General features: G+C 40.6%; 1 protein-coding gene across 4 annotated transcripts; it reads left to right on the forward strand.

Annotated features, from left to right (window-relative positions):
• The first annotated feature begins 2,191 nt into the window (after positions 1 to 2,191).
• On the forward strand, positions 2,192 to 23,130 carry LOC118938404 (gastrula zinc finger protein XlCGF7.1-like). 4 transcript variants are annotated; one of them, XR_005035697.1, is made up of 4 exons: positions 2,192 to 2,537; positions 9,616 to 9,754; positions 21,790 to 21,928; positions 22,180 to 23,130. XR_005035697.1 is itself a non-coding variant. In XM_036942238.1 (3 exons), the coding sequence occupies exons 1-3, from the start codon at positions 2,529 to 2,531 to the stop codon at positions 22,920 to 22,922; spliced, it is 891 nt and encodes a 296-aa protein (XP_036798133.1). In that variant the 5' UTR covers positions 2,297 to 2,528; the 3' UTR covers positions 22,923 to 23,130. The 4 variants fall into 4 exon arrangements, 3 of the variants coding, with proteins under 3 accessions (XP_036798133.1, XP_036798131.1, XP_036798132.1); XM_036942238.1 differs by lacking the exon at positions 9,616 to 9,754 and having other exon boundaries at positions 2,297 to 2,537; XM_036942236.1 differs by lacking the exons at positions 21,790 to 21,928; positions 22,180 to 23,130 and adding an exon at positions 10,904 to 14,821 and having other exon boundaries at positions 2,300 to 2,537.
• The last annotated feature ends 1,442 nt before the right edge of the window (positions 23,131 to 24,572 follow it).

The following is a 24,572-nucleotide window of genomic DNA, read 5'->3' on the forward strand; positions in this document are numbered from 1 at the left end:
TATTAATATGGAGCTCTGCTCAGATTAAATACATTACATTATCTATTATTATAGAGCTCTGCTCAGCCTGTAACCATGACATTATCTATTATTATAGAGCTCTGCTCAGCCTGTAAACATGACATTATCTATTATTATAGAGCTCTGCTCAGCCTGTAAACATGACATCTATTATTATAGAGCTCTGATCAGCCTCAACATGCCATTATATATTATTATAGAGCTCTGCTCAACCTGTAAACATGACATCTATTATTATAGAGCTCTGATCAGCCTCAACATGCCATTATCTATTATTATAGAGCTCTGCTCAGCCTATAAACATGACATTATCTATTATAATAGAGCTATGCTCAGCCTATAAACATGACATCTATTATTATAGAGCTCTGATCAGCCTCAACATGCCATTATATATTATTATAGAGCTCTGCTCAACCTGTAAACATGACATCTATTATTATAGAGCTCTGATCAGCCTATAAACATGACATTATCTATTATTAGAGAGCTCTGCTCAGCCTATAAACATGACATTATCTATTATTATAGAGCTCTGATCAGCCTATAAACATGACATTATCTATTATTAGAGAGCTCTGATCAGCCTATAAACATGACATTATCTATTATTATAGAGCTCTGCTCAGCCTGTAAACAAGACATGATCTATTATTACAGAGCTCTGCTCAGCCTATAAACATGCCATTATCTATTATTATAGAGCTCTGCTCAGCCTATAAACATTATCATTATGATAGATCTCTGCTCAGCCTATAAACATTATCATTATGATAGAGCTCTGCTCAGCCTATAAACATTATCATTATGATAGAGCTCTGCTCAGCCTATAAACATGCCATTATCTATTATTACAGAGCCCTGCTCAGCCTATAAACATGCCATTATCTGTTATTATAGAGCTCTGATCATGATGCAAGCAAATTTATAGTGTTCAAAAACCATACTAATAGATTGTTTTTTGGAGAAAAAAAATATTGTTGTTACATTTAACATCCTGAAAATGCTGTTATCAAGGTCATTTACTTAGTACAGTGGTCAGGTATTCCTGGGGCATGGTCCTAGGGCTCAGGTCCTCCGAGAGAGAGAGAGAAAGAAAGAGAGAATTAGAGAGAGCATATGTGGTCACAAACCTCTCTTTCCCCAGTCAAAATGCAAGCTAAGACCTACCACTCAGATTTAGTTTTTAAACGTAAGCCTATGCAACATTAACCAATTAAAAACAGTTCTGTATCAATGAGGTTTGTGCAGTGGGCTAAAGACCCAATACATTGACACTGCGTATTGGCTCTGCTTGAATTGTCCTGCCAATGTTGTTCTTCTCAGACCATTTTGACATTATATTTTGATATTTGAGGTATATGATCAAACTGGTAATAGATAATTTGTTGTATTACTTGACTACTTTTATTATTTTATTTTTTATAAATTATTACTGGACTGATGGCATCTAAAAGTCAGTCTGAGGGGAGGGAGCAGCGGTGAGGATGAATTCTAGAATATACTATATATCCTAGAAACCTGGTTAAACTGTCATTATGACCTCATGGATGAATTCTAGAATATCCCATATATCCTAGAAACCTGGTTAAACTATCATTATGACATCATGGATGAATTCTAGAACATACTATATATCCTAGAAACCTGGTTAAACTATCATTATGACAACATGGACGAATTCTAGAATATACCATATATCCTAGGATGGTCTGTGGTTGTGAGGCCGGTTGGACGTACTGCCAAATACACTCAAATGATGTTGGAGGTAGGTTATGGTAGAGAAATTAACATTAAATTATCAAGCCACAGCTCTGGTGGACATTCCTGCAGACAGCATGCCAGTTGCAGGTTCTCTCAAAACTTGATACATCTGTGGCATCATGTTGTGTGACAAAACTACACATTTTAGAGCAGCCTTTTATTATTGTCCTCGGCACAAGGTGCACCTGTGTAATGATCATGCTGTTTAAAAAAAAAAACACCTGGATGGATTATTTTGGCAAAAGATAAATGCTCCCTAACAGGGATGTAAATAAATAAGCATTTCGGTGGTATGAAACATGGGACTAACACTTTACATGTTGCATTAATATTTGTGTTCAGTGTAATAACATGCAATTTAAAAATGCATCAAAAGATCTGTGTTTTTTTCCTCCCTATGCGGTTTCAATGCTGTGCACAGTTGTACTGTAATATAGTGCTTCAAAAATCTATAAATTCGCTTGTTATTGGAGGACGACTCTTATTTTGAAAAACATATCCGCCTTTTCTGCGGCCATTTCATGATCTGCGACCAGCAGAATGGTAAAGTGAAGGAAATGTTTTCAATGGAACGGATGTGAAGGCGGAGTCTGTCTTTTCTTTCGGGACTTTAGGCAGAGAGTCACTGGTTAGAATATAACGTTACCTCCATAATCTACAATTCAACAGACTAGGGATAAACATCTCATCTGGTTCACTTGGTCTGAACTCTGCAAACGACCGACCGTAAACGAGTGTCTACAATGACTCAGGTGAGTAAGACGCTTGTAAAATATAAATAAAAACACCTCGGCGGCCACGAACGTGGTAACACGTTTCACGGATCTCCGTCGGGTGGTGACACATTTATTTAACTTATAGCACAGTTTCATTTATTGTTTAATTAATTTCGCTTTACTAAGTATTGTTTACGTGGTTTAATATCTCGTTGCTCTTCCCGAACGGTAATAATGGCCGTGAATTGCTGAGTGGAAGATTGCTAAAGTAGGCCGCAGCAAAGCCTTGGATTTTCCTGAACGAGCTACCGACCGGAGAGCCGGGCATATTTGTCTGCTCCTGACACGGTTAAGGTTAATTTGGTCTGCACAATATCAGAATCAAGGTCTTTCAGGAGCAGACATATGTCCAGGTCTCCAGTCGGTAGCTCGTTTAGGAAAATCCAAGGTTTTGCTGCGGCCAACAGTTAAGTTAATTTGGTCTGCAGATCCGGGCATATTGGTTGGCAGAATATCAGAATCAATGTTTTTCATCTCTCTTCTCTTCATAACATTTAAATAAAATATATAATTGTTGTAAACGCGACTTGACATAGGAATTGCTTCTTCTTGTATTTGTTGGACAGTCTGCTTAGTTAGGTCTACTGTAGTATACTATAATTAGTCTGAATGGATAGGTCTACTGTAGTATACTATAATTAGTCTGGTTAGTTAGGTCTACTGTAGTATACTATAATTAGTCTGGTTAGATAGGTCTACTGTAGTATACTATCATTAGTCTGGTTAGATAGGTCTACTGTAGTATACTATAAATAGTCTGAATGGATAGGTCTACTGTAGTATACTATAATTAGTCTGGTTAGTTAGGTCTACTGTAGTATACTATAATTAGTCTGGTTAGTTTGGCCTACTGTAGTATACTATAATTAGTCTGGTTAGTTAGGTCTACTGTAGTATACTATAATTAGTCTGAATGGATAGGTCTACTGTAGTATACTATAATTAGTCTGGTTAGATAGGTCTACTGTAGTATACTATAATTAGTCTGGTTAGTTAGGTCTACTGTAGTATATTATAATTAGTCTGAATGGATAGGTCTACTGTAGTATACTATAATTAGTCTGGTTAGTTAGGTCTACTGTAGTATACTATAATTAGTCTGGTTAGTTAGGTCTACTGTAGTATACTATAATTAGTCTGGTTAGTTAGACCTACTGTAGTATACTATAATTAGTCTGAATGGATAGGTCTACTGTAGTATACTATAATTAGTCTGGTTAGTTAGGTCTACTGTAGTATACTATAATTAGTCTGGTTAGTTAGGTCTACTGTAGTATACTATAATTAGTCTGGTTAGTTAGGTCTACTGTAGTATACTATAATTAGTCTGGTTAGTTAGGTCTACTGTAGTATACTATAATTAGTCTGAATGGATAGGTCTACTGTAGTATACTATCATTAGTCTGGTTAGTTAGGTCTACTGTAGTATACTATAATTAGTCTGGTTAGTTAGGTCCACTGTAGTATACTATAATTAGTCTGGTTAGTTAGGTCTACTGTAGTATACTATAATTAGTCTGAATGGATAGGTCTACTGTAGTATACTATACTTAGTCTGAATGGATAGGTCTACTGTAGTATACTATAATTAGTCTGAATGGATCGGTCTACTGTAGTATACTATAATTAGTCTGGTTAGTTAGGTCTACTGTAGTATACTAGAATTAGTCTGGTTAGTTAGACCTACTGTATTATACTATACAGTGGGGCAAAGAAGTATTTAGTCAGCCACCAATTGTGCAAGTTCTCCCACTTAAAAAGATGGGAGAGGCCTGTAATTTTCATCATACGTACACTTCAACTATGACAGACAAAATGAGAAGATGTTTTTTTTTTGAAAATCACATTTTTGAATTTATTTGCAAATTATGGTGGAAAATAAGTATCAATGCCTTTCTTAAAATCAATACACAGAAATATATATTTTTAAACCTGCATATTTAGCTAAAATAAATCCAGGTCAGCAGGCAATATTAACCAGGTGAAATGTCACTTCTCTTGCATTCATTGGTATATGCTGCGAACTAATTTGCCAGAATTTTACGCAATTATGGCATTTAAAAAAATAATTAAAAAAAATATTTCACCTTTATTTAACCAGGTAGGCAAGTTGAGAACAAGTTCTCATTTACAACTGCGACCTGGCCAAGATAAAGCATAGCAATGTGACACATACAACAACACAGAGTTACACATGGAGTAAACAAACATACAGTAGAACAAAAGAAAACAAAAAGTCTATATACAGTGAGTGCAAATGAGGTAAGTTAAGGAAATAAATAGGCCATGGTGGTGAAGTAATTACAATATAGCAATTAAACCCTGGAATGGTAGATGTTCAGAAGATGAATGTGCAAGTAGAGATACTGGGGTGCAAAGGAGCAAGATAAATAAATACAGTATGGGGATGAGGTAGATTGATGGGCTGTTTACAGATGGGCTGTGCACAGGTGCAGTGATCTGTGAGCTGCTCTGACATCTGGTGCTTAAAGCTAGTGAGGGAGATATGAGTCTCCAGCTTCAGAGATTTTGCAGTTCGTTCCAGTCATTGGCAGCAGAGAACTGGAAGGAAAGACGACCAAAGGAGGAATTGGCTTTGGGGGTGACCAGTGAGATATACCTGCTGAAGCGCGTGCTGCTATGGCGACCAGTGAGCTGATTTAAGGCGGGGCTTTACCTAGCAGAGACTTGTAGATAACCTGTAGCCATTGGGTTTGGCGACGAGTATGAAGCGAGGGCCAACCAACGAGAGCGTACAGGTTGCAATGGTGGGTAGTGTATGGGTCTTTGGTGACAAAACGGATGGCACTGTGATAGACTGCATCCAATTGGTTGAGTAGAGTGTTGGAGGCTATTTTATAGATGACATAACCGAAGTCGAGGATCGGTAGGATGGTCAATTTTACGAGGGTATGTTTTGCATTTAGTTTTACTTGTGTTTAAGAGCAGTTGGAGGCCACTGAAGGAGAGTTGTATGGCATTGAAGCTCATCTGGAGGTTATTTAACAGTGTCCAAAGAGGGGCCAGAAGTATACAGAATGGTGTCGTCTGCGTAGAGGTGGATCAGAGAATCACCAGCAGCAAGAGCGACATCATTGATGTATACAGAGAAGAGAGTCAGCCCGAGAATTGAACCCTGTGGCACCCCCATAGAGACTGCCAGACGTCCAAAGAACAGGCCCCCCGATTTGACACACTGAACTCTATCAGAGAAGTTGTTGGTAAACCAGGCATGGCAATCATTTGAGAAACCAAGGCTATCGAGTCTGCAAAAAAGTTTGGGTCTAGAGTGTCATAACATTGAAGGTTGTACAATGTAACAGCAATATTTAGACTTAGGGATGCCACCCGTTAGATAAAATACGGAACGGTTCCATATTTCACTGAAATAATAAACGCTGTGTTTTCGAAATTATTATTTCAGGAATCGATTATTAATTATTAATGACCTAAGGCTCGTATTTCAGTGTGTTATTATGTTATAATTAAGTCTATGATTTTTTATTTGATAGAGCAGTCTGACTGAGCGGTGGTAGGCATAAACAGCTCAATGCACAGCATTCGATTCCGAATAGTCCTATATGTGTTCCTGGTTCGAGCCCAGGTAGGAGCGAGGAGAGGGACGGAAGCTATACTGTTACACTGGCAATACTAAAGTGCCTATAAGAACATCCAATAATCAAACGTATATGAAATAAATTATATAGAGAGAAATAGTCCTATAAATACTATATTAATTACAGCCTAAAACCTCTTACCTTGGAATGTTGAAGTCTCATGTTAAAAGGAACCACCAGCTTTCATATGTTCTCATGTTCTGAGCAAGGAACTTAAATGTTAGCTTTTTTACATGGCACATATTGCACTTTTACTTTCTTCTCCAACACTGTGCTTTTGCATTATTGAAACCAAATTGAACATGTTTCATTATTTATTTGAGGCTAAATTGATTTTATTGATGTATTATATTAAGTTAAAATAAGTGTTCATTCAGTATTGTTGTAATTATTGTTGTAATTGTCATTATTACAAATAAATAAATAATAATCGGACGATTTAATCGGTATTGGCCTTTTTGGGTCCTCCAATAATCGGTATCGACGTTGAAAAATCATAGTTGGTCGACCTCTAGTATGATTAGGTGTCTGAGATGTGTGCCAGTAGTTCAAACAGACAGCTCGTGCATTCAGCTTGTCAACACCTCTCACAAATACAAGCAGTGATGCATCTCTCCTCTACTTTGAGCCAGGAGAAATTGACATGCATATCATTGTTAGCTCTCCGTGTACATTTAAGGGCCAGCCGTGCTGCTCTGTTCTGAGTCAATTGTAACTTTAAGTTCCTCTTTGTGGCACCTGACCACATGACTGGACAGCAGTCCAGATGCAACATAACTAGGGTCTGTACGACCTACCTTGTTGATTGCGTTATACCGAATCCGGTATATTTGTCATCAGCAACGCTGAATAGCATAGCGCAACAGTCAACAGTCAAATAATAAATAGAATAGAAATCACAAGTGAAATATAGCGAAACACAGCTTAGCCTTTTGTTAATCACCCTGTTGTCTCAGATTTTGAAATTATGCTTAACAACGAAAGCAATACAAGCGTTTGTATAAGTTTATCGATAGCAGAGCAAAACAATAAGTACACCTAGCATCAGGTAAAGAGCGGTCACGACAACGCAGTTTTTCAAATATCTATTCGATAATATATCAACCGGGACAGTTGGCTTTTCACTAGGACCGGGAGTAACAATGGCCGCCTCTCTCTTTTGCGCACAAATCACTCAGAGCCCCCACCTGTCCGCTTACGCAATGTGGTCGCTCACGCTCATTCTTCAAAATAAAAGCCTGAAACTATGTCTAAAGGCTGACACCTTAGGGAAGCCACAGAAAAAGGAATCTGGTTGATATCCCTTTCAATGGTCAATAGGGATGCATAGGAATACAGGGGTTTCAAGATAAGAGTCACTTCCTGATTGGATTTTTCTCAGGCTTTCGCCTGCAATATCAGTTCTGTTATACTCACAGACAATATTTTGACAGTTTTGGAAACTTTGGAGTGTTTTCTATCCTAATCTGTGGATTATATGCATATTCTAGCACCTGGTGCTGAGAAATAGGCCGTTTACTTTGGGAACGTTATTTTTCCAAACATAAAAATAGTGCCCCCTAGCTTCAAGAGGTTAACTGATGATAGCACCAGCAGTAAACAAAGGGGTTATCATATTTCAACCCTGCAGGCGCTACACAAAATGCTGAAATAAAATTTAAAACATGCATTACTTTTGACGGGCTTCTTTTGTTGGCACTCCAATATGTCCCATAAACATCACAAATGGTCCTTTTGTTCGATTAATTCCGTCCATATATATCCAAAATGTCAATTTTATAAAGCACGTTTGATCCAGAAAAAACAGCTTACGCAACGTCACTACAAAATATTTCAAAAGTTGCCTATGAACTTTGCCAAAATATTTCAAACTACTTTTGTAATACAACTTTCGGTATTTTTAAACGTTAATAATCGATCAAATTGTAGACGGGTCTTTCTGTGTTCAATACAGGAATGAAAACAAACCAGCGATACTTTTCACGTCTTGCGCAACTCTCAACAGTGTACCCAGTTCCTAGTTGGCCTACTTCTTCATTGCACAAAGGAATAACCTCAACCAAATTCCAAAGACTGGTGACATCCAGTGGAAGCGGTAGGAACTAAAACAGGTTCCTAAGAAATATCCCTTGGCAATGACAACTCAGGGAACAGAGAGAGGGGGAAAAAATAATTCTGAACAGTTAGTCCTCGGGGTTTTGCCTGCTACATAAGTTCTGTAATACCCACAGACATGATTCAAACAGTTCTAGAAACTTTAGAGTGTTTTCTATCCACATCTATGAATGATATGCATATCTTATATTCTTGCCATGAGTAGCAGGAAGTTAAAATTGGGCACGCTATTTATCCAAAATTTTTAAAAAAAAAGTGTAGCAGCGATTTCAATTCCCGTTGGTAGAGGACGTGTGTAGTGTTGTCATACATAGACACACAGTCTTTACTCAGAGCCAGTGGCAGGTCATTAGTAAAGACCGTTTTTTTCAAAGGGGCCTAGACAACTGCCCTGGGGAATTCCACCTGGATTATGTTGGCGAGGGAATTCCATTAAAGAACACTCTCTGTGTTCTGTTAGACAGAACTCTCGATCCACAATATAGCAGGGAAGCCATAACAGCTTTTTCCCGGCAGCAGATTATGATTGATAATGGCAAAAGCTGCACTAAAGTCTAATATAACGGCTCCCACAAGCTTCTTATCGTCAATTTGTTTCAGCCAATCATCAGTCACTTGTGTCAGTGCTGTACATGTTGAATGCCCCCCTCCCTGTAAGAAAGTCAGTTGTTAATTTTTTTAATCTGTGAAATGGCATCTGGTCAAAAAAAAACAAAAAAAAAAAAAACAGAAGTTTACTAAGGGTTGGTAGCAGGCTGATTGGTCGGCTGTTTGAGCCTGTAGTGGATGCGTTGCTGTTCTCAGGTATCGGAATGACGTTTACTTCCCTCCAGACCTGAGGGTGAACACTTTCCTCTATGCTTAGACTGAAGGGATGGCTAATAGGAGTGGCACTATGATCCTCATTCATTTTCATTTTCCATCCAAGTTTTCAGACCCGGGTGGCTTGTCGTTGTTGATAAACAATAGTTGCTTCACCTCTCACTTTACTGAATTTAAAATTACAATGCTTTCATAATTTGGTCAGTTATTCATTTTTTGTGTAGTTTCAGAATTTGTTGCTATCATGTCCAAGTTTGCACGTGTTGCCAGCTCCTCCCAACTACTTGGAGATATCAGTGGGTTTTGTGTGGACTTAGCCATCTGATTTAATGAATGAAGGATCTGAGTTCGCCTTTTTGCCTAAATTTTCATTTTTATATATATATATATATATATATATATATATGTTAGTCGCCAGAATTTTGTTTAAGAATTTAAAGAGAGGGATTATTGTTTTGTACCAATATGACAACACTCCTCCTCTCTTTTTGGGGTAACAGGAAACACTCTCCCTCCAACCCCCCTCCCCCCTACCCCTCCCGGAGTCCCCGGGTCGTACCTCTCCTGGTAACACCTTACTGCTGGGTCTGAAGAGGTTGTCTGTGCTGCTGGTCGACTACAGGAAAACGCCGGAGCTAAGTGGGTTCATGCTGTTATATAAATGTATTTTGGGACACTCCCTGGATGTCATTAATTGCCACTAAATACAATCTGTTTAAAAGATGTACAATTATTATTTTTTAAATCACCTTTATTTAACCAGGTTGGCTAGTTTACAACTGCGACATGGCCAAGATAAAGCAAAGCAGTGCGACACAAACAACAACACACATGGAATAAACAAGAGTCAAAAACACAATAGGAAAAAAGTCTATATACAGTGAGTGCAAATGGCGTTAGGAGGTAAGGCAATAAACAGGCCATAGTAGCGAAGTAATTACAATATAGCAAATTAACACTGGAGGGATAGATGTGCAGATGATGATGTGCAAGTAGAAATACTGGTGTGCAAAAGAGCAGAAAGGTAAATATAAACAATATGGAGATGAGGTAGGTAGATTGGGTTTACAGATGGGCTATGTTAGCTGCTCGGATAGCTGATGTTTAAAGTTTGTGAGAGACATATAAGCTGGAGACAGCATATAAGACATATAAACATATAAGTCTCCAGCTTCGATTTTTGCAATTCGTTTCAGTCATTGTCAGCAGAGAACTGGTAGGAAAGGCAGCCAAAGGAGTTATTGGCTTTGGCGATTACCAGTGCGATATACCTGCTGGAGCGCGTGCTGTGGTATGAGTGTTGCTATGGTGACCAGTGAGCTAAGGCGGAGCTTTACCTAGCATAGACTTATAGATGACCTGGAGCCAGTGGGTCTGGCGATGAATATGTAGCGAGGGCCAGCCGACTAGAGCATACAGGTCGCAGTGGTGGGTGGTATAAGGGGTTTTGGTGACAAAACGGATGGCACTGTGATAGACTGCATCCAGTTTGCTGAGTCGAGTATTGGAAGCTATTTTGTAAATGACGTCGAGGACCGGTAGGATAGTCAGTTTTACGAGGGTATGTTTGGCGGCGTGAGTGAAGGAGGCTTTGTTGCGAAGCAGATTCTAGATTTAATAAATCAATATATTTAGGAATGTAGAATCATTACAACCCTACACCCTTGGATACATTGACAATTTGAAGATTTAACGCGATTTTACATTGCGGTTACAAGAGTGTGAAAAGCTGGGCCTAAATCTGGCTTCGATATGAAGGAACCATAACGGTCTGTCTTTTCTTCACAGGGGACAGTCCTAACCGTCACTCTCTCGGTAGAAGGGGCTTGTCATCTGGGCAGGCAAAACATCATGATGCTGTCGAGGCAGAGAAAAGTGTCTCAAGATCAGAACACCTCAAGAAACAACAGCTGAGACCCACGAGGAAGAAACCTCACTGCTGCTCTGACTGTGGAAAGAGTTACACCTCTAAAGTAAACCTTAGAGGACACCAGAGAATTCATACTGGAGAGAAACCTCACTGCTGCGCCCAGTGTGGAGCTAGCCTCTCCTCTGCCAGTGCACTGGAAGGACACATGCGGATTCACACTGGAGAAAAACCGTACCAGTGCTCAGAATGTGGGCAGAGATTTACATACTCCAGTGGTTTACGGGTACATGAGAGAATAAAACACACCGGCGAAAAACCACACTGTTGCTCTGACTGCGGGAAGAGATTTGCTACATCTCAAAGCTTAAAAGCTCACTGGCGGATTCACACTGGAGAGAGACCGTTCCACTGCTCTGAGTGTGGGAAGAGTTTCACAGAAGCCTCGGCACTGTCTGAACACAAACGAATACACACAGGAGAAAAGCCTCACCACTGTGAGCAGTGCGGAGGAAGCTTTTCCTCCGCTAAGTTACTCAGAATACATCATAGGATTCACACAGGGGAGAAACCTTACCATTGTGCTGACTGTGGGAAAAGCTTCAGACTGATTTGTACTTTAAGATGTCACCAGCTAAGACATACTGGAGAGAAGCCCCACCAATGTACTGAGTGCGGGAAAAGGTTTGCTGTTAAGACTGGACTCTTGCGACATAACATAGTGCACACTGGAGAGAAAGGATACCAATGCCCACAGTGTGGCAAGAAGCTAGGATCATCTCATTCTCTAGAGCAGCATAAGCGAACGCACACTGGACAGAAACCCTTCCACTGTTCCCACTGTAAGTTAAGCTTTGCCACTAATTCAGCCCTGTACAAACACCAGAGAATTCACACAGGCGAGAAGCCACACAGCTGCAATGTTTGCCAGAGGAGTTTTGGACGGTCGGATCACCTGAAAATTCACATGCAAATTCACACAGGAGAAAAGCCCTACCACTGCTCTAAGTGCGAGCTGAGTTTCACTAACAACAGATCTCTGAAAGAACACGAGGTCAGACACACAGAAGATAAACCTCACTGCTGCTCCCAGTGCGGTGCTAGTCTCTCCTCTGCCAGGGCACTGGAAGAACACATGCGGATTCACACTGGAGAGAAACCATACGAGTGCTCTGAATGTGGGCAGAAGTTTGCACATAGAACCAGTCTTGGGACACACCGAAGAATACACACAGGAGCAAAACCCTATCAGTGCTCTGACTGCAAGAAGAGCTTTTCAAGACGTGATTCTTTAAATAGTCACAAGTTCACACATTCAGAGAAGAAGATGTACCATTGCTCTCAGTGTGAGTCGAGCTGCACAACGCCAGGTGCATTGAAGAAACACCAGCTTATTCACACTGGAGAGAAGCCTTACCACTGCTCCCACTGTGACAAGAGCTTCCTTTGGCAACAGTCTCAAAGGACACGAGCGTAGTCACAAGGGAGAGAAACCGTTCTCTTGCTCAGACTGCGGGAACAACTTTTCCACAATGGCAACCTTGCGAATTCACCAGCGAAGACACACAGGAGAGAGGCCATACCAATGCCCTTTCCCTGACTGTGGGAAGAGTTTTTCCCAGGCCTTTGCTTTTAAAGTCCACAAGAGAAGGCACACAGGAAAGAAGCCGCACCACTGTGATCAGTGTGGGAAGAGTTTTGTCACGTCGGGTGACTTTCAATCTCACCAGCAAACTCACTCCAAATAGAAGCCTTACTGCTGCACAGCCTGTGGACTTAGTTTTTCTAGATCTGATTCCTTAAAGATTCACCAGAGAGTCCACACAGGAGGGAGGCCGTACAGCTGCTAAGAGTGTGACAAGAGTTACACCTTGAAGGGTCACCTTACTAGACACCAGCTGACACACAGAGAAACCTCACCACTGCTCTGACTGTGGGAAGAGTTTTATTCTCTCAGGCAACCTATAAAAAAAACACACACGAGAGAAGCCTTACCACTGTTTTTATTGTAAGAAGAGTTTTACCACTAAGGGTCAACTGACTGGACACCAGCAAAGACACAAAGGAGAGAAACCTCACTACTGCTTCAAGTGTTCAGTGGACTTGAGATTCCACGTTCAGCGCAAATACAGCGGGACACCCTACCACTACCTATGATGAAAATTACAGGCCTCTCATCTTTTTAAGTGGGAGAACTTGCACAACTGGTGGCTGACTAAATACTATTTTTGCCCCACTGTATGTTCTTTTTAAATATCTGTGTGAACTGAGAGGAGCCTAAAATCCAATAGATAAGATGTGGTTAGATGTAACCCAGATGAGGAGAACCTGGGGGAGTAGAACAACCCCCCCCCCAGTGCAGATGACCACAGGATAAACCCAAAGTGGCTTATGGTGACCCAATCTGCAGGGGAGGGGTGGAAAAAGCATTGCCTGTAAAGTTTTGGCTGCTCTGCCCAACAGTCAAGAGTGTTGGGCCTGAACTAGTCTTTCATTATTGCAATAATTAATCAATATTAAATTAAGATGATTGTTTGAAGAAATGACTTCAATCTCTCTCGGTATGAATGTCCATTTACATTTTTTGGGGTGACGAGGATCTGAAACTTCACACCTGTTGACCGCTCCTGAAGATCTGGGTAAACTGTGCCCAGGGAATCAGAAAGTGGGATCTCAGGGAAAACCATACTCATTATTGAGCAGTTGCCTAAGATCTGAGAGGTAGCGTGCGCGGGTGGATGCCAGATCTCCGACATGGTCCAAGCCTACCTCAGTTACTATCTGTCCGATAAGTGATGAAATTATAAAAAAAAGAAATGCCCCTGTTGAGGTTACGCTCAGAGCGAGGTCTTCCTTCAGAGGGCCACAGCTGACGTAAACTAGCAGGACTCCATTGATAAGTGTTCTTAAATGTGGTATCCTTGGGCATGATTGTTAATTAGCCTAAGTCCAGATCCGTGGTACTGAGTTGATCACAGTAGGACTGGTGAGGTTCATGTGGAGTGAAGGACTAGTGTGTGTGGGTGATCTTGCGAGAGAGAGAGAGAGAGAACTCGGCTTGGTGAAGTTCAAATTATAATGTGTAATGTTTTGATCAAATGTTTGATAAATGAGGTAACAGGTTACTATTGTTTAGGTGTTATTCCCTGTGTTTGTGATATGTGAGAGTTGTGCGAGTTTGGAAATACGCGGTCATCTGAAGTTTGTGATAAAGTATAGAAATGTGTATAATACTATATACAGTGACTCAAAAACTCAAAAAAATAAAAATGTGTTTGAGTTTCTATTTCGTCGAGCTGAGTCGTAGGGATAAAGGGAAGTCATTGGAAACACACTGAATGTGAGTAACTAAGAATTCCTACATTTATGTATTGATTCTGTGACAATATAGATACAATTTTTTTTTAAATTATAATTGATTACTAGAGATTTGTTAATGGAAATACTAATAATATGCAACCCTGAACACTCATACGTCAGGGGTGAACAAATTATTCTGAGAGGTTCAGAACGGTCCCTTTTTAAGGATAATTTGATAGAGGTAAGGTTAAAATATGCAACCCTGAACACGTCAGGGGTGAACAAATTATTCTGAGAGGTTCAGAACGGTCCCTTTTTAAGGATAATTTGATAGAGGTTAAAAGCTTTAGATGACTGTCTAAACGCTTATGTGATGTTCTACATCCAGGTAATACATATAGAGAACGGCCCATAAAGGCCTGAAAAATGTATTTTTTTGCAGTAAGAGATGAGTTGCTGTATTTATTGAATAAATCCGAGCGAATTAAAGTTGGAATTTCCACTAGACTTATATAAGGTAGTAGTAGTACAAAGCCTGACTTACATAACGTAGTAGTACAAAGCTTGACTAGTAGTACAAAGCCTGACTAGTAGTACAAAGCCTGACTTGCATAACGTAGTAGTACAAAGCTTGACTAGTAGTACAAAGCCTGACTAGTAGTACAAAGCCTGACTTGCATAACGTAGTCGTACAAAGCCTGACTAGTAGTACAAAGCCTGACTTACATAACGTAGTCGTACAAAGCCTGACTAGTAGTACAAAGCCTGACTTACATAAGGTAGTAGTACAAAGCCTGACTTAGGGGTTTTTCATCAAGATAATAATCATTACGGAGCCGATGTGATGTAATAGAAGCCGACGTGATGTAATAGAAGCCGACGTGATGTAATAGAAGCCGACGTGATGTAATAGAAGCCGACGTGATGTAATAGAAGCTGACGTGATGTAATAAAGGAAGAGAAACCATCCGTTTTTATTGACCTCGCAAGACGTGTTTCCAAATCGATGATTCACCCAGTTGACCGCTAAAATCCCCTTTTGCGCATGTGTGAAATCTCTGCGGAGGAACACTTTGATGACCTGGCAATTGTCTTGTTTATTATTGTGCCCAGATGTTAAGGACTAAAGACCATTATGTTAGGGTTATTTGCAGGATTTAATTGTCATTTCATTAGCATTGGGTCTGTGTTACTGACTGAAATCGTGAGTTTTCTGATTTGTAATTTCAACTATCGCCTGTGTTTTTCTTAAGTTATAGCAGCCAGTGTTTGTTTTATGTTTTTACATTTTAGCAGCTTGCTTAGTTCTAATAGGAAAACCCTTTACAATCCACATATGGACTGATGACCGGTAGAGACAGTCGATGCCCTTGGACTGCATTCTTCAAAATATTTTTTTTTCAAACCCCTGTGAGAAGTGATATGTAGGAATGTAATGAAGGGGTGTATTGTTTTGTTATTTGTTTCGATACAAATCTCCCCAGATTGGGTCTGCTGGATGATCGCGATAACCTCCTGACCCCCGTGGCTCTGCTACCAGGTTGACACTATAAGGGAGGATAAACCAATTAGAAGAAACGTGGTATCAACAGAATGTGGTGTTTTCTTTGACGTGTTTTAAGAATATTGGTCCTAAGTAATAATTTGTCATTAACAGTCAGTCAGCTTGTCTGGATTTCCTGAATCAGAAATGAACTGAACTGTTGTTCTGATCTGTCCTCTTTTTGAGAAGGGTGACTACAGATGTATCTAGATGGAAGGGATCATTTGACCAAACGGACCTCAAACTCTAACCCGGCTGAAGAAAAGGTGTTGTGTCCCTGTCCTGCGCCACTTCTATCGAGAGACCTGAGTCCGAGCCCCAGCAACCGTTGTACAGCGTCCAGTTGAAGTTATCAACTGCCCTTTCCTCTCAGGAGTGCCAAAGGAGTCCACGTGAAGTGAGCATGGAGAGAGATCCGTTTCCAAAACTTCTCTCATATTGCTGGTATACTGGTTGGCAAATGGACAAGACCTAGTAGGAGTTGTGGTGGGGCTCAGCGGAGACGATGACATTGGGACAGTATCATGGCCTATCCACTTTTGAACTCTGAACCTATCTGAAGAAGAACATGAAGAAATGCCAGAAGATTTGAGTGCCGGGAAAGGGAGGGAGTTGGTCAACTGTGCCCGTAATTGATTTAGTGTTTTAGATCTTATTTTGAAATAGTTTATTTTAGGGTATCAGGTTGATTTTGAGCTCTACACTCTACGCTAAATGTGTAGTCATTTATGCTAAGAATGCTTTGAGATGCACATCCCAACTAGAAGCCCCACAGTGACTGTACGTACATACCCCAACCAGAAGCCATGGATTACAGGCAACATCCGCACTGAGCTAAAGGGTAGAGCTGCTGCTTTCAAGGAGTGGGACTCTAACCCGGAAGCTTATAAAAAAAATTCTGCTATGCCCTCCGACGAACCATCAAACAGGCAAAGCGTCAATACAGGACTAAGATGGAATCGTACTACACCTGTTCCGACGCTCATCGGATGTGGCTGGGCCTGCAAACCATTACAGGCTACAAAGGGAAGCACAGCTGTGAGCTGCCCAGTGACTATGAGCCTACCAGTCAAGTTAAATTACTTCTATGATCACTTTGAGGCAAGTAACACTGAAACATGCATGAGAGCATCAGCTGTTCTGGATGACAGTGTGATCACACTGTCCGCAGCAGATATAAGACCTTTAAACAGGTCAACATTCACAAGGCTGTGAACTCCGAATTGTGAACTCTGACCAACTGGCAGGTGTCTTCACTGACATTTTCAATTTCCCTGTCTGAGTATGTAATACCAACATGTTTCAAGCAGACCACCATAGTCCCTGTGCCCAAGAACACTAAGAACCTGCCTAAATGACTACCGACCCGTAGCATTTCACGTCTGTAGCCATGAAGTGCTTTGAAAGGCTGGTAATGACTCACATCAATACCATTATCCCAAAAACCATAGACCCACTCCAATTTGTCTACCGCCCCAACAAATCCACAAATGATGCCATCTCGATTGCACTCCACACTGCCCTTTCCCACATGGACAAAAGGAACACCGATGTGTGAATACTATTCATTGACTACAGCTCAGCGTTCAACAACATAGTGCCCTCAAAGCTCATTGCTAAGCTAAAGACCCTGGGACTAAACACCTCCCTCTGGAACTGGATCCTGGACTTCCTGACAGGTGGTAAGGGTAGGTAAAAACATCTGCCACACTGATCCTCAACACGGGGTCACCTCAGGGGTGTATGTGCTCCGTCCCCTCCTGTACTCCCTGTTCACTCATGGCTAGGCACGACTCCCATCATCAAGTTTTCAGATGACACAACAGTGGTAGGCCTGAACGCAGACAACGATGAGACAGCCTATAAGGAGGAGGTCAGAGACCTGGCTGTGTGGTGCGTGGACAACAACCTTTCCCTCAACGTGATCAAGACAAAGCAGATTGTGGACTACAGGAAAAGGAGGATTGAGCACGCCCCCATTCTCATCGACGGGGCTGTAGTGGAGCAGGTTTAAAGCTACAAGTTCCTTGGTGTCCACATCACCAACAAACTATTATGGTCCACACACACCATGACAGTTGTGAAGAGGGCATGACGATGCTTATTCCCCCTCAGGAGACTGAAAAGATTTGACAGAGGGTAGTGCGTACAGCCCAATATATCACCGGGGCCAAGCATGTTTAATCAGCTTTTTGATAAACCACACCTGGATGGAAAGGAGAAATGCTTCCAAACAGGGATGGAAACAACTTTCTGCACAAAACCCGACAGAAATACGTTTTTTTGTGCGTATGAAACATGCGACCAACACTTCACATGTTACATTAATATTTGTGTTCAGTGTAATGAAATAATTGTAAAATGCATCAAATTATCTGTGTTTTTTTTCTTCCTATGCGGTTGCAATGCTGTGCACAGTTGTACTGCAATATAGTGCTTCAAAAATCTATAAATTCGCTTGTTATTGGAGGACGACTCTTATTTTGAAAAACATATCCGCCTTTCTGCGGCCATTTCATGATCTGCGACCAGCAGAATGGTAAAGTGAAGGAAATGTTTTCAATGGAACGGATGTGAAGGCAGGGAGTCGGTCTTTTCTTTCGGGACTTTAGGCAGAGAGTCACTGGTTAGAATAAACTCTACCTCCATAATCTACAATTCAGCAGACTAGGGATAAACATCTCACCTGCTTCACTTGGCCTGAACTCTGCAAACGACCGACCGTAAACGAGTGTCTACAATGAATCAGGTGAGTAAGACGCATGTCAAATATAAATAAAAACGCATCGGCGGCCACGAACGACGTAACACGTTTCACGGAGCTCCGTCAGATGGTGACACATTTATTTAACTTATAGCACAGTTTCATTTATTGTTTAATTAATTTCGCTTTACTAAGTATTGTTTACGTAGTTTAATATCTCGTTGCTCTTCCGGAACGGTAATAATGGCCGTGAATTGCTGAATGGAAGATTGCTAAAGTAGGCCGCAGCAAAGCCTTGGATTTTCCTGAACGAGCTACCGACCGGAGAGCTGACTTCAACACCAGTAACGCTGACAATTCCCCCAGTTTGACTGATAAATAAAATGTATCAGGAGCATATAATACATGTATTCATGAACATTGAAGGGAAGAAGTTTGAATTTGCTAATATCTAGTTATGTTAATCCACCACAAATATTGATTTTGATGGAGACCAAAGTTCACAATAATGGGAATGGATAGGTCTACTGTAGTATACTATAATTAGTCTGAATGGATAGGTCTACTGTAGTATACTATAATTAGTCTGGTTAGTTAGGTCTACTGTAGTATACTATAATTCGTCTGGTTAGTTAGGTCTACTGTAGTATACTATAATTAGTCTGGTTAGATAGGTCTACTGTAGTATACTATAATTAGTCTGGTTAGTTAGGTCTACTGTAGTATACTATAATTAGTCTGGTTAGTTAGGTCTACTGTAGTATACTATAATTAGTCTGGTTAGTTAGGTCTACTGTAGTATACTATAATTAGTCTGGTTAGTTAGGTCTACTGTAGTATATTATAATTAGTCTGAATGGATAGGTCTACTGTAGTATACTATAATTAGTCTGGTTAGTTAGGTCTACTGTAGTATACTATAATTAGTCTGGTTAGTTAGGTCTACTGTAGTATACTATAATTAGTCTGGTTAGTTAGGTCTACTGTAGTATACTATAATTAGTCTGGTTAGTTAGGTCTACTGTAGTATACTATAATTAGTCTGGTTAGTTAGGTCTACTATAGTATACTATAATTAGTCTGGTTAATTAGGTCTACTGTAGTATACTATAATTAGTCTGGTTAGTTAGGTCTACTGTAGTATACTATAATTAGTCTGGTTAGTTAGGTCTACTGTAGTATACTATAATTAGTCTGGTTAGTTAGGTCTACTGTAGTATACTATAATTAGTCTGGTTAGTTAGGTCTACTGTAGTATACCATAATTAGTCTGGTTAGATAGGTCTACTGTAGTATACTATACTTAGTCTGGTTAGTTAGGTCTACTGTAGTATACTATAATTAGTCTGAATGGATAGGTCTACTGTAGTATACTATAATTAGTCTGGTTAGTTAGGTCTACTGTAGTATACTATAATTAGTCTGGTTAGTTAGGTCTACTGTAGTATACTATAATTAGTCTGGTTAGTTAAGTCTACTATAGTATACTATAATTAGTCTGGTTAGTTAGGTCTACTATAGTATACTATAATTAGTCTGGTTAGTTAGGTCTACTGTAGTATACTATAATTAGTCTGGTTAGTTAGGTCTACTGTAGTATATTATAATTAGTCTGGTTAGTTAGGTCTACTGTAGTATACTATAATTAGTCTGGTTAGTTAGGTCTACTATAGTATACTACAATTAGTCTGGTTAGTTAGGTCTACTGTAGTATACTATAATTAGTCTGGTTAGTTAGGTCTACTGTAGTATATTATAATTAGTCTGGTTAGTTAGGTCTACTGTAGTATACTATAATTAGTCTGGTTAGTTAGGCCTACTGTAGTATACTATAATTAGTCTGAATGGGTAGGTCTACTGTAGTATACTATAAATAGTCTGGTTAGTTAGGTCTACTGTAGTATACTATAATTAGTCTGAATGGATAGGTCTACTGTAGTATACTATAATTAGTCTGGTTAGTTAGGTCTACTGTAGTATACTATAATTAGTCTGGTTAGTAGTATACTATAATTAGTCTGGTTAGTAGTATACTATAATTAGTCTGGTTAGTTAGGTCTACTGTAGTATACTATAATTAGTCTGAATGGATAGGTCTACTGTAGTATACTATAATTAGTCTGGTTAGTTAGGTCTACTGTAGTATACTATAATTAGTCTGGTTAGTTAGGTCTACTGTAGTATACTATAATTAGTCTGAATGGATAGGTCTACTGTAGTATACTATAATTAGTCTGGTTAGTTAGGTCTACTGTAGTATACTATAATTAGTCTGGTTAGTTAGGTCTACTGTAGTATACTATAATTAGTCTGGTTAGTTAGGTCTACTGTAGTATACTATAATTAGTCTGGTTAGTTAGGTCTACTGTAGTATACTATAATTAGTCTGGTTAGTTAGGTCTACTGTAGTATACTATAATTAGTCTGGTTAGTTAGACCTACTGTAGTATACTATAATTAGTCTGGTTAGTTAGGTCTACTGTAGTATACTATAATTAGTCTGGTTAGATAGGTCTACTGTAGTATATTATAATTATGCTACCAATTATATCCTAGCTTCTGGGCCTGAGTTCATGCAGCACTAGACTATACATGGAGACACAGTTCCCATAATGCAACACTAGACTATACATGGAGACACAGTTCCCATAATGCAACACTAGACTATACATGGAGACACAGTTCCCATAATGCAACACTAGACTATACATGGAGACACAGTTCCCATATTGCAACACTGGACCATACGTGGAGACACAGTTCCCATAATGCAACACTAGACCATACGTGGAGACGCAGTTCCCATAATGCAACACTAGATTATACATGGAGACACAGTTCCCATAATGCAACACTAGACTATATGTGGAGACACAGTTCCCATAATGCAACACTAGACTATATACATGGAGACACAGTTCCCATAATGCAGCACTTCACTATACATGGAGACACAGTTCCCATATTGCAACACTAGACTATACATGGAGACAGTTCCCATAATGCAACACTAGACTATAAATAGGACATCAGGAACAACTCAGAGGAACAGTTTTCTGGACAAAGGTTTAATAGTTGAAGACTTGTTTTAGATCATTATTGTTTTGTACCAACACTCCTCCTCTCTTTTTGAGTTGTGAAAGTGAAAATTCTGCCCCCTATCCCAAAGAGGTTATTAACGTTTGCCTTTTTAAACGGGATTGGAATGATTTGAGTATTTTAAATTACTTGACAACACTCCTCTCTTTTTGGATTAACAGGAAACACTCTCCCTCCAACCCTCCTCCCCCCTACCCCTCCCGGAGTCCCCGGGACGTACCTCTCCTGGTAACACCTTACTGCTTGGTCTGAAGAGGCTGTCTGTGCGGCTGGTCGACTGCAGGAAAACACCGGAGCTAAGTGGGTTTATGTTCTAATATAAATGTATTTTGGGACACTCCCTGAATGTCATTAATTACCACTAAGTACAATATATTTAAGGATGTAGAATCATTACAACCCTACACCCTTGGATACATTGACAATTTGAAGATTTAATACGATTTTACATTGAAGATTTTAAATGCTTAAATTCGGTTACAAGAGTGTGAAAAGCTGGGCCTAAATCTGTCTTCGATAAGGAACCATAACTGTCTGTCTTTGCTTCACAGGGGGCAGTCTTAACCGTCACTCTCTCAGTAGAAGGGGCTTGTCAACTTGGGAGGCTGATGCTGAGGAGGCAGAGAAAAGTCTCTCCAGATCAGAACACCTCAAGAAACACCAGCAGAGACCCACAAGGAAGAAATCTCACTGCTGCTCTGACTGTGGAAAGAGTTACACTTCTTCAACAGACCTTAGAAGACACCAGATAATTCATACAGGAGAGAAACCTCACTGCTGCTCCCAGTGTGGAGCTAGCCTCTCCACTGCCAGGGCACTGGAAGGACACCTGCGGATTCACACTGGAGAAAAACCATACCAGTGCTCAGAATGTGGGCAGAGATTTAAAGACTCCAGTGGTTTACGGATACATGAGAGAATAAAACACACCGACGAAAAACCACACTGCTGCTTTGATTGCGGGAAGAGATTTGTTACATCGCAACGCTTAAAAGCTCACCAGCGGACTCACACTGGAGAGAGACCGTTCCACTGCTCTGAGTGTGGGAAGAGTTTCAAACAAGCCTCAACACTCTTTGAACACAAACGAATACACACAGGAGAAAAGCCTCACCACTGTGAGCTGTGCGGGGGAAGCTTTTCCTCCGCTAAGTTACTCAGAATACATCAGAGGATTCACACAGGGGAGAAACCTTACCAATGCACTGACTGTGGGGAAAAACTTCAGATTTTTATCTCCTTTAAGATGTCACCAGCTAAGACATACTGGAGAGAAGCCCCACCAATGTACTGAGTGCGGGAAAAGGTTTGCTTTTAAGACTGGACTCTTGCTACATAACAAAGTGCACACTGGAGAGAAAGGATACCAATGCCCACAGTGTGGCAAGAAGCTAGGATCATCTAATTCTCTAGAGCAGCATAAGCGAACACACACTGGACAGAAACCCTTCCACTGTTCCCACTGTAAGTTAAGCTTTGCAACTAATTCAGCCCTGTACAAACACCAGAGAATTCACACAGGTGAGAAGCCACACAGCTGCAATGTTTGCCAGAGGAGTTTTGGACGGTCGGATCACCTGAAAAAGCACATGCTAATTCATACAGGAGAAAAACCATACCACTGCTCTAAGTGCGAGCTGAGTTTCACTAACAACAAATCTCTGAAAGAACACGAGGTCAGACACACAGAAGATAAACCTCACTGCTGCTCCCAGTGCGGTGCTAGTCTCTCCTCTGCCAGGGCACTGGAAGGACACATGCGGATTCACACTGGAGAGAAACCGTACGAGTGCTCTGAATGTGGGCAGAAGTTTGCACACAGAACCAACCTTGGGAGACACCGAATAGTACACACAGGAGAGAAACCTTATCAGTGCTCTGACTGCAAGAAGAGCTTTCCAAGACTTGGCTCATTAAATAGTCACAAGTTCACACATTCAGAGAAGAAGATGTACCACTGCTCTCAGTGTGAGTCGAGCTGCACAACGCCAGACGCATTGAAGAAACACCAGCTTATACACACTGGAGAGAAGCCTTACCACTGCTCCCACTGTGACAAGAGCTTCCTTCGACAATATTCTCTCAAAGAACACGAGCGTAGTCACAATGGAGAGAAACCGTTCTCTTGCTCAGACTGCGGGAACAAGTTTGCCACAATGGCAACCTTGCGAATTCACCAGCGAAGACACACAGGAGAGAGGCCATACCACTGCCCTTTCCCTGACTGTGGGAAGAGTTTTGCCCACACCTTTGCTTTTAAAGTACACAAGAGAAGGCACACAGGAGAGAAGCCGCACCACTGTGATCAGTGTGGGAAGAGTTTTGTCACGTCAGGTGAATTGCGAAATCACTCCAAAAAGAAGCATTAGTGCTTCACAGAGTGTTCAGGACTCAGTTTTTCAAGATCTGATTCCTTTAAAAAAATCACGAGAGTCCACACAGGAAAGAGGCGGTACAGTGTGGCAAGAGCTTCAAGTGTCAATGGTCCTGAGATGCCACGTTCAGCGAAAACACAGTGGGACATCCTACCCTTTGCACCCTTGTCAGCGCAGCTTCAGCTCTCATCGGGCATCTGAAGTACCACCAGATGACACAAACGGGAGAGAAATTCTTTGTCTGCACCGCACACTGCGGGAAGAGATTCATTCAGGCAGGTGGGTTGAGGTACCACAGGAGGACATGGGAGAGAAACCTCACACCTGTGATCAGGGTGAAAAGCATTTCAGTAAAAGGATCAGTCTGCAATCACATCAGTTGACACAAACAGGAGAGAAATCTGTCAGCTGTGATGAATGTGGTAAGAGATTCCACACAAGGGAACCCTGGCTTCACACAAGAGAATTCACACCTGAGAGAAAGCTTACCACTGCTCTCTATCCGAGGGAAATGCTTTACCACCTTAAGTGAACTGTTTATACACCAGAGAACACACACACAGGAGCAA

The sequence above is a fragment of the Oncorhynchus mykiss genome, chromosome 13, assembly GCF_013265735.2.
Source record: "Oncorhynchus mykiss isolate Arlee chromosome 13, USDA_OmykA_1.1, whole genome shotgun sequence".
Classification (NCBI taxonomy): Eukaryota; Metazoa; Chordata; class Actinopteri; order Salmoniformes; family Salmonidae; genus Oncorhynchus; species Oncorhynchus mykiss.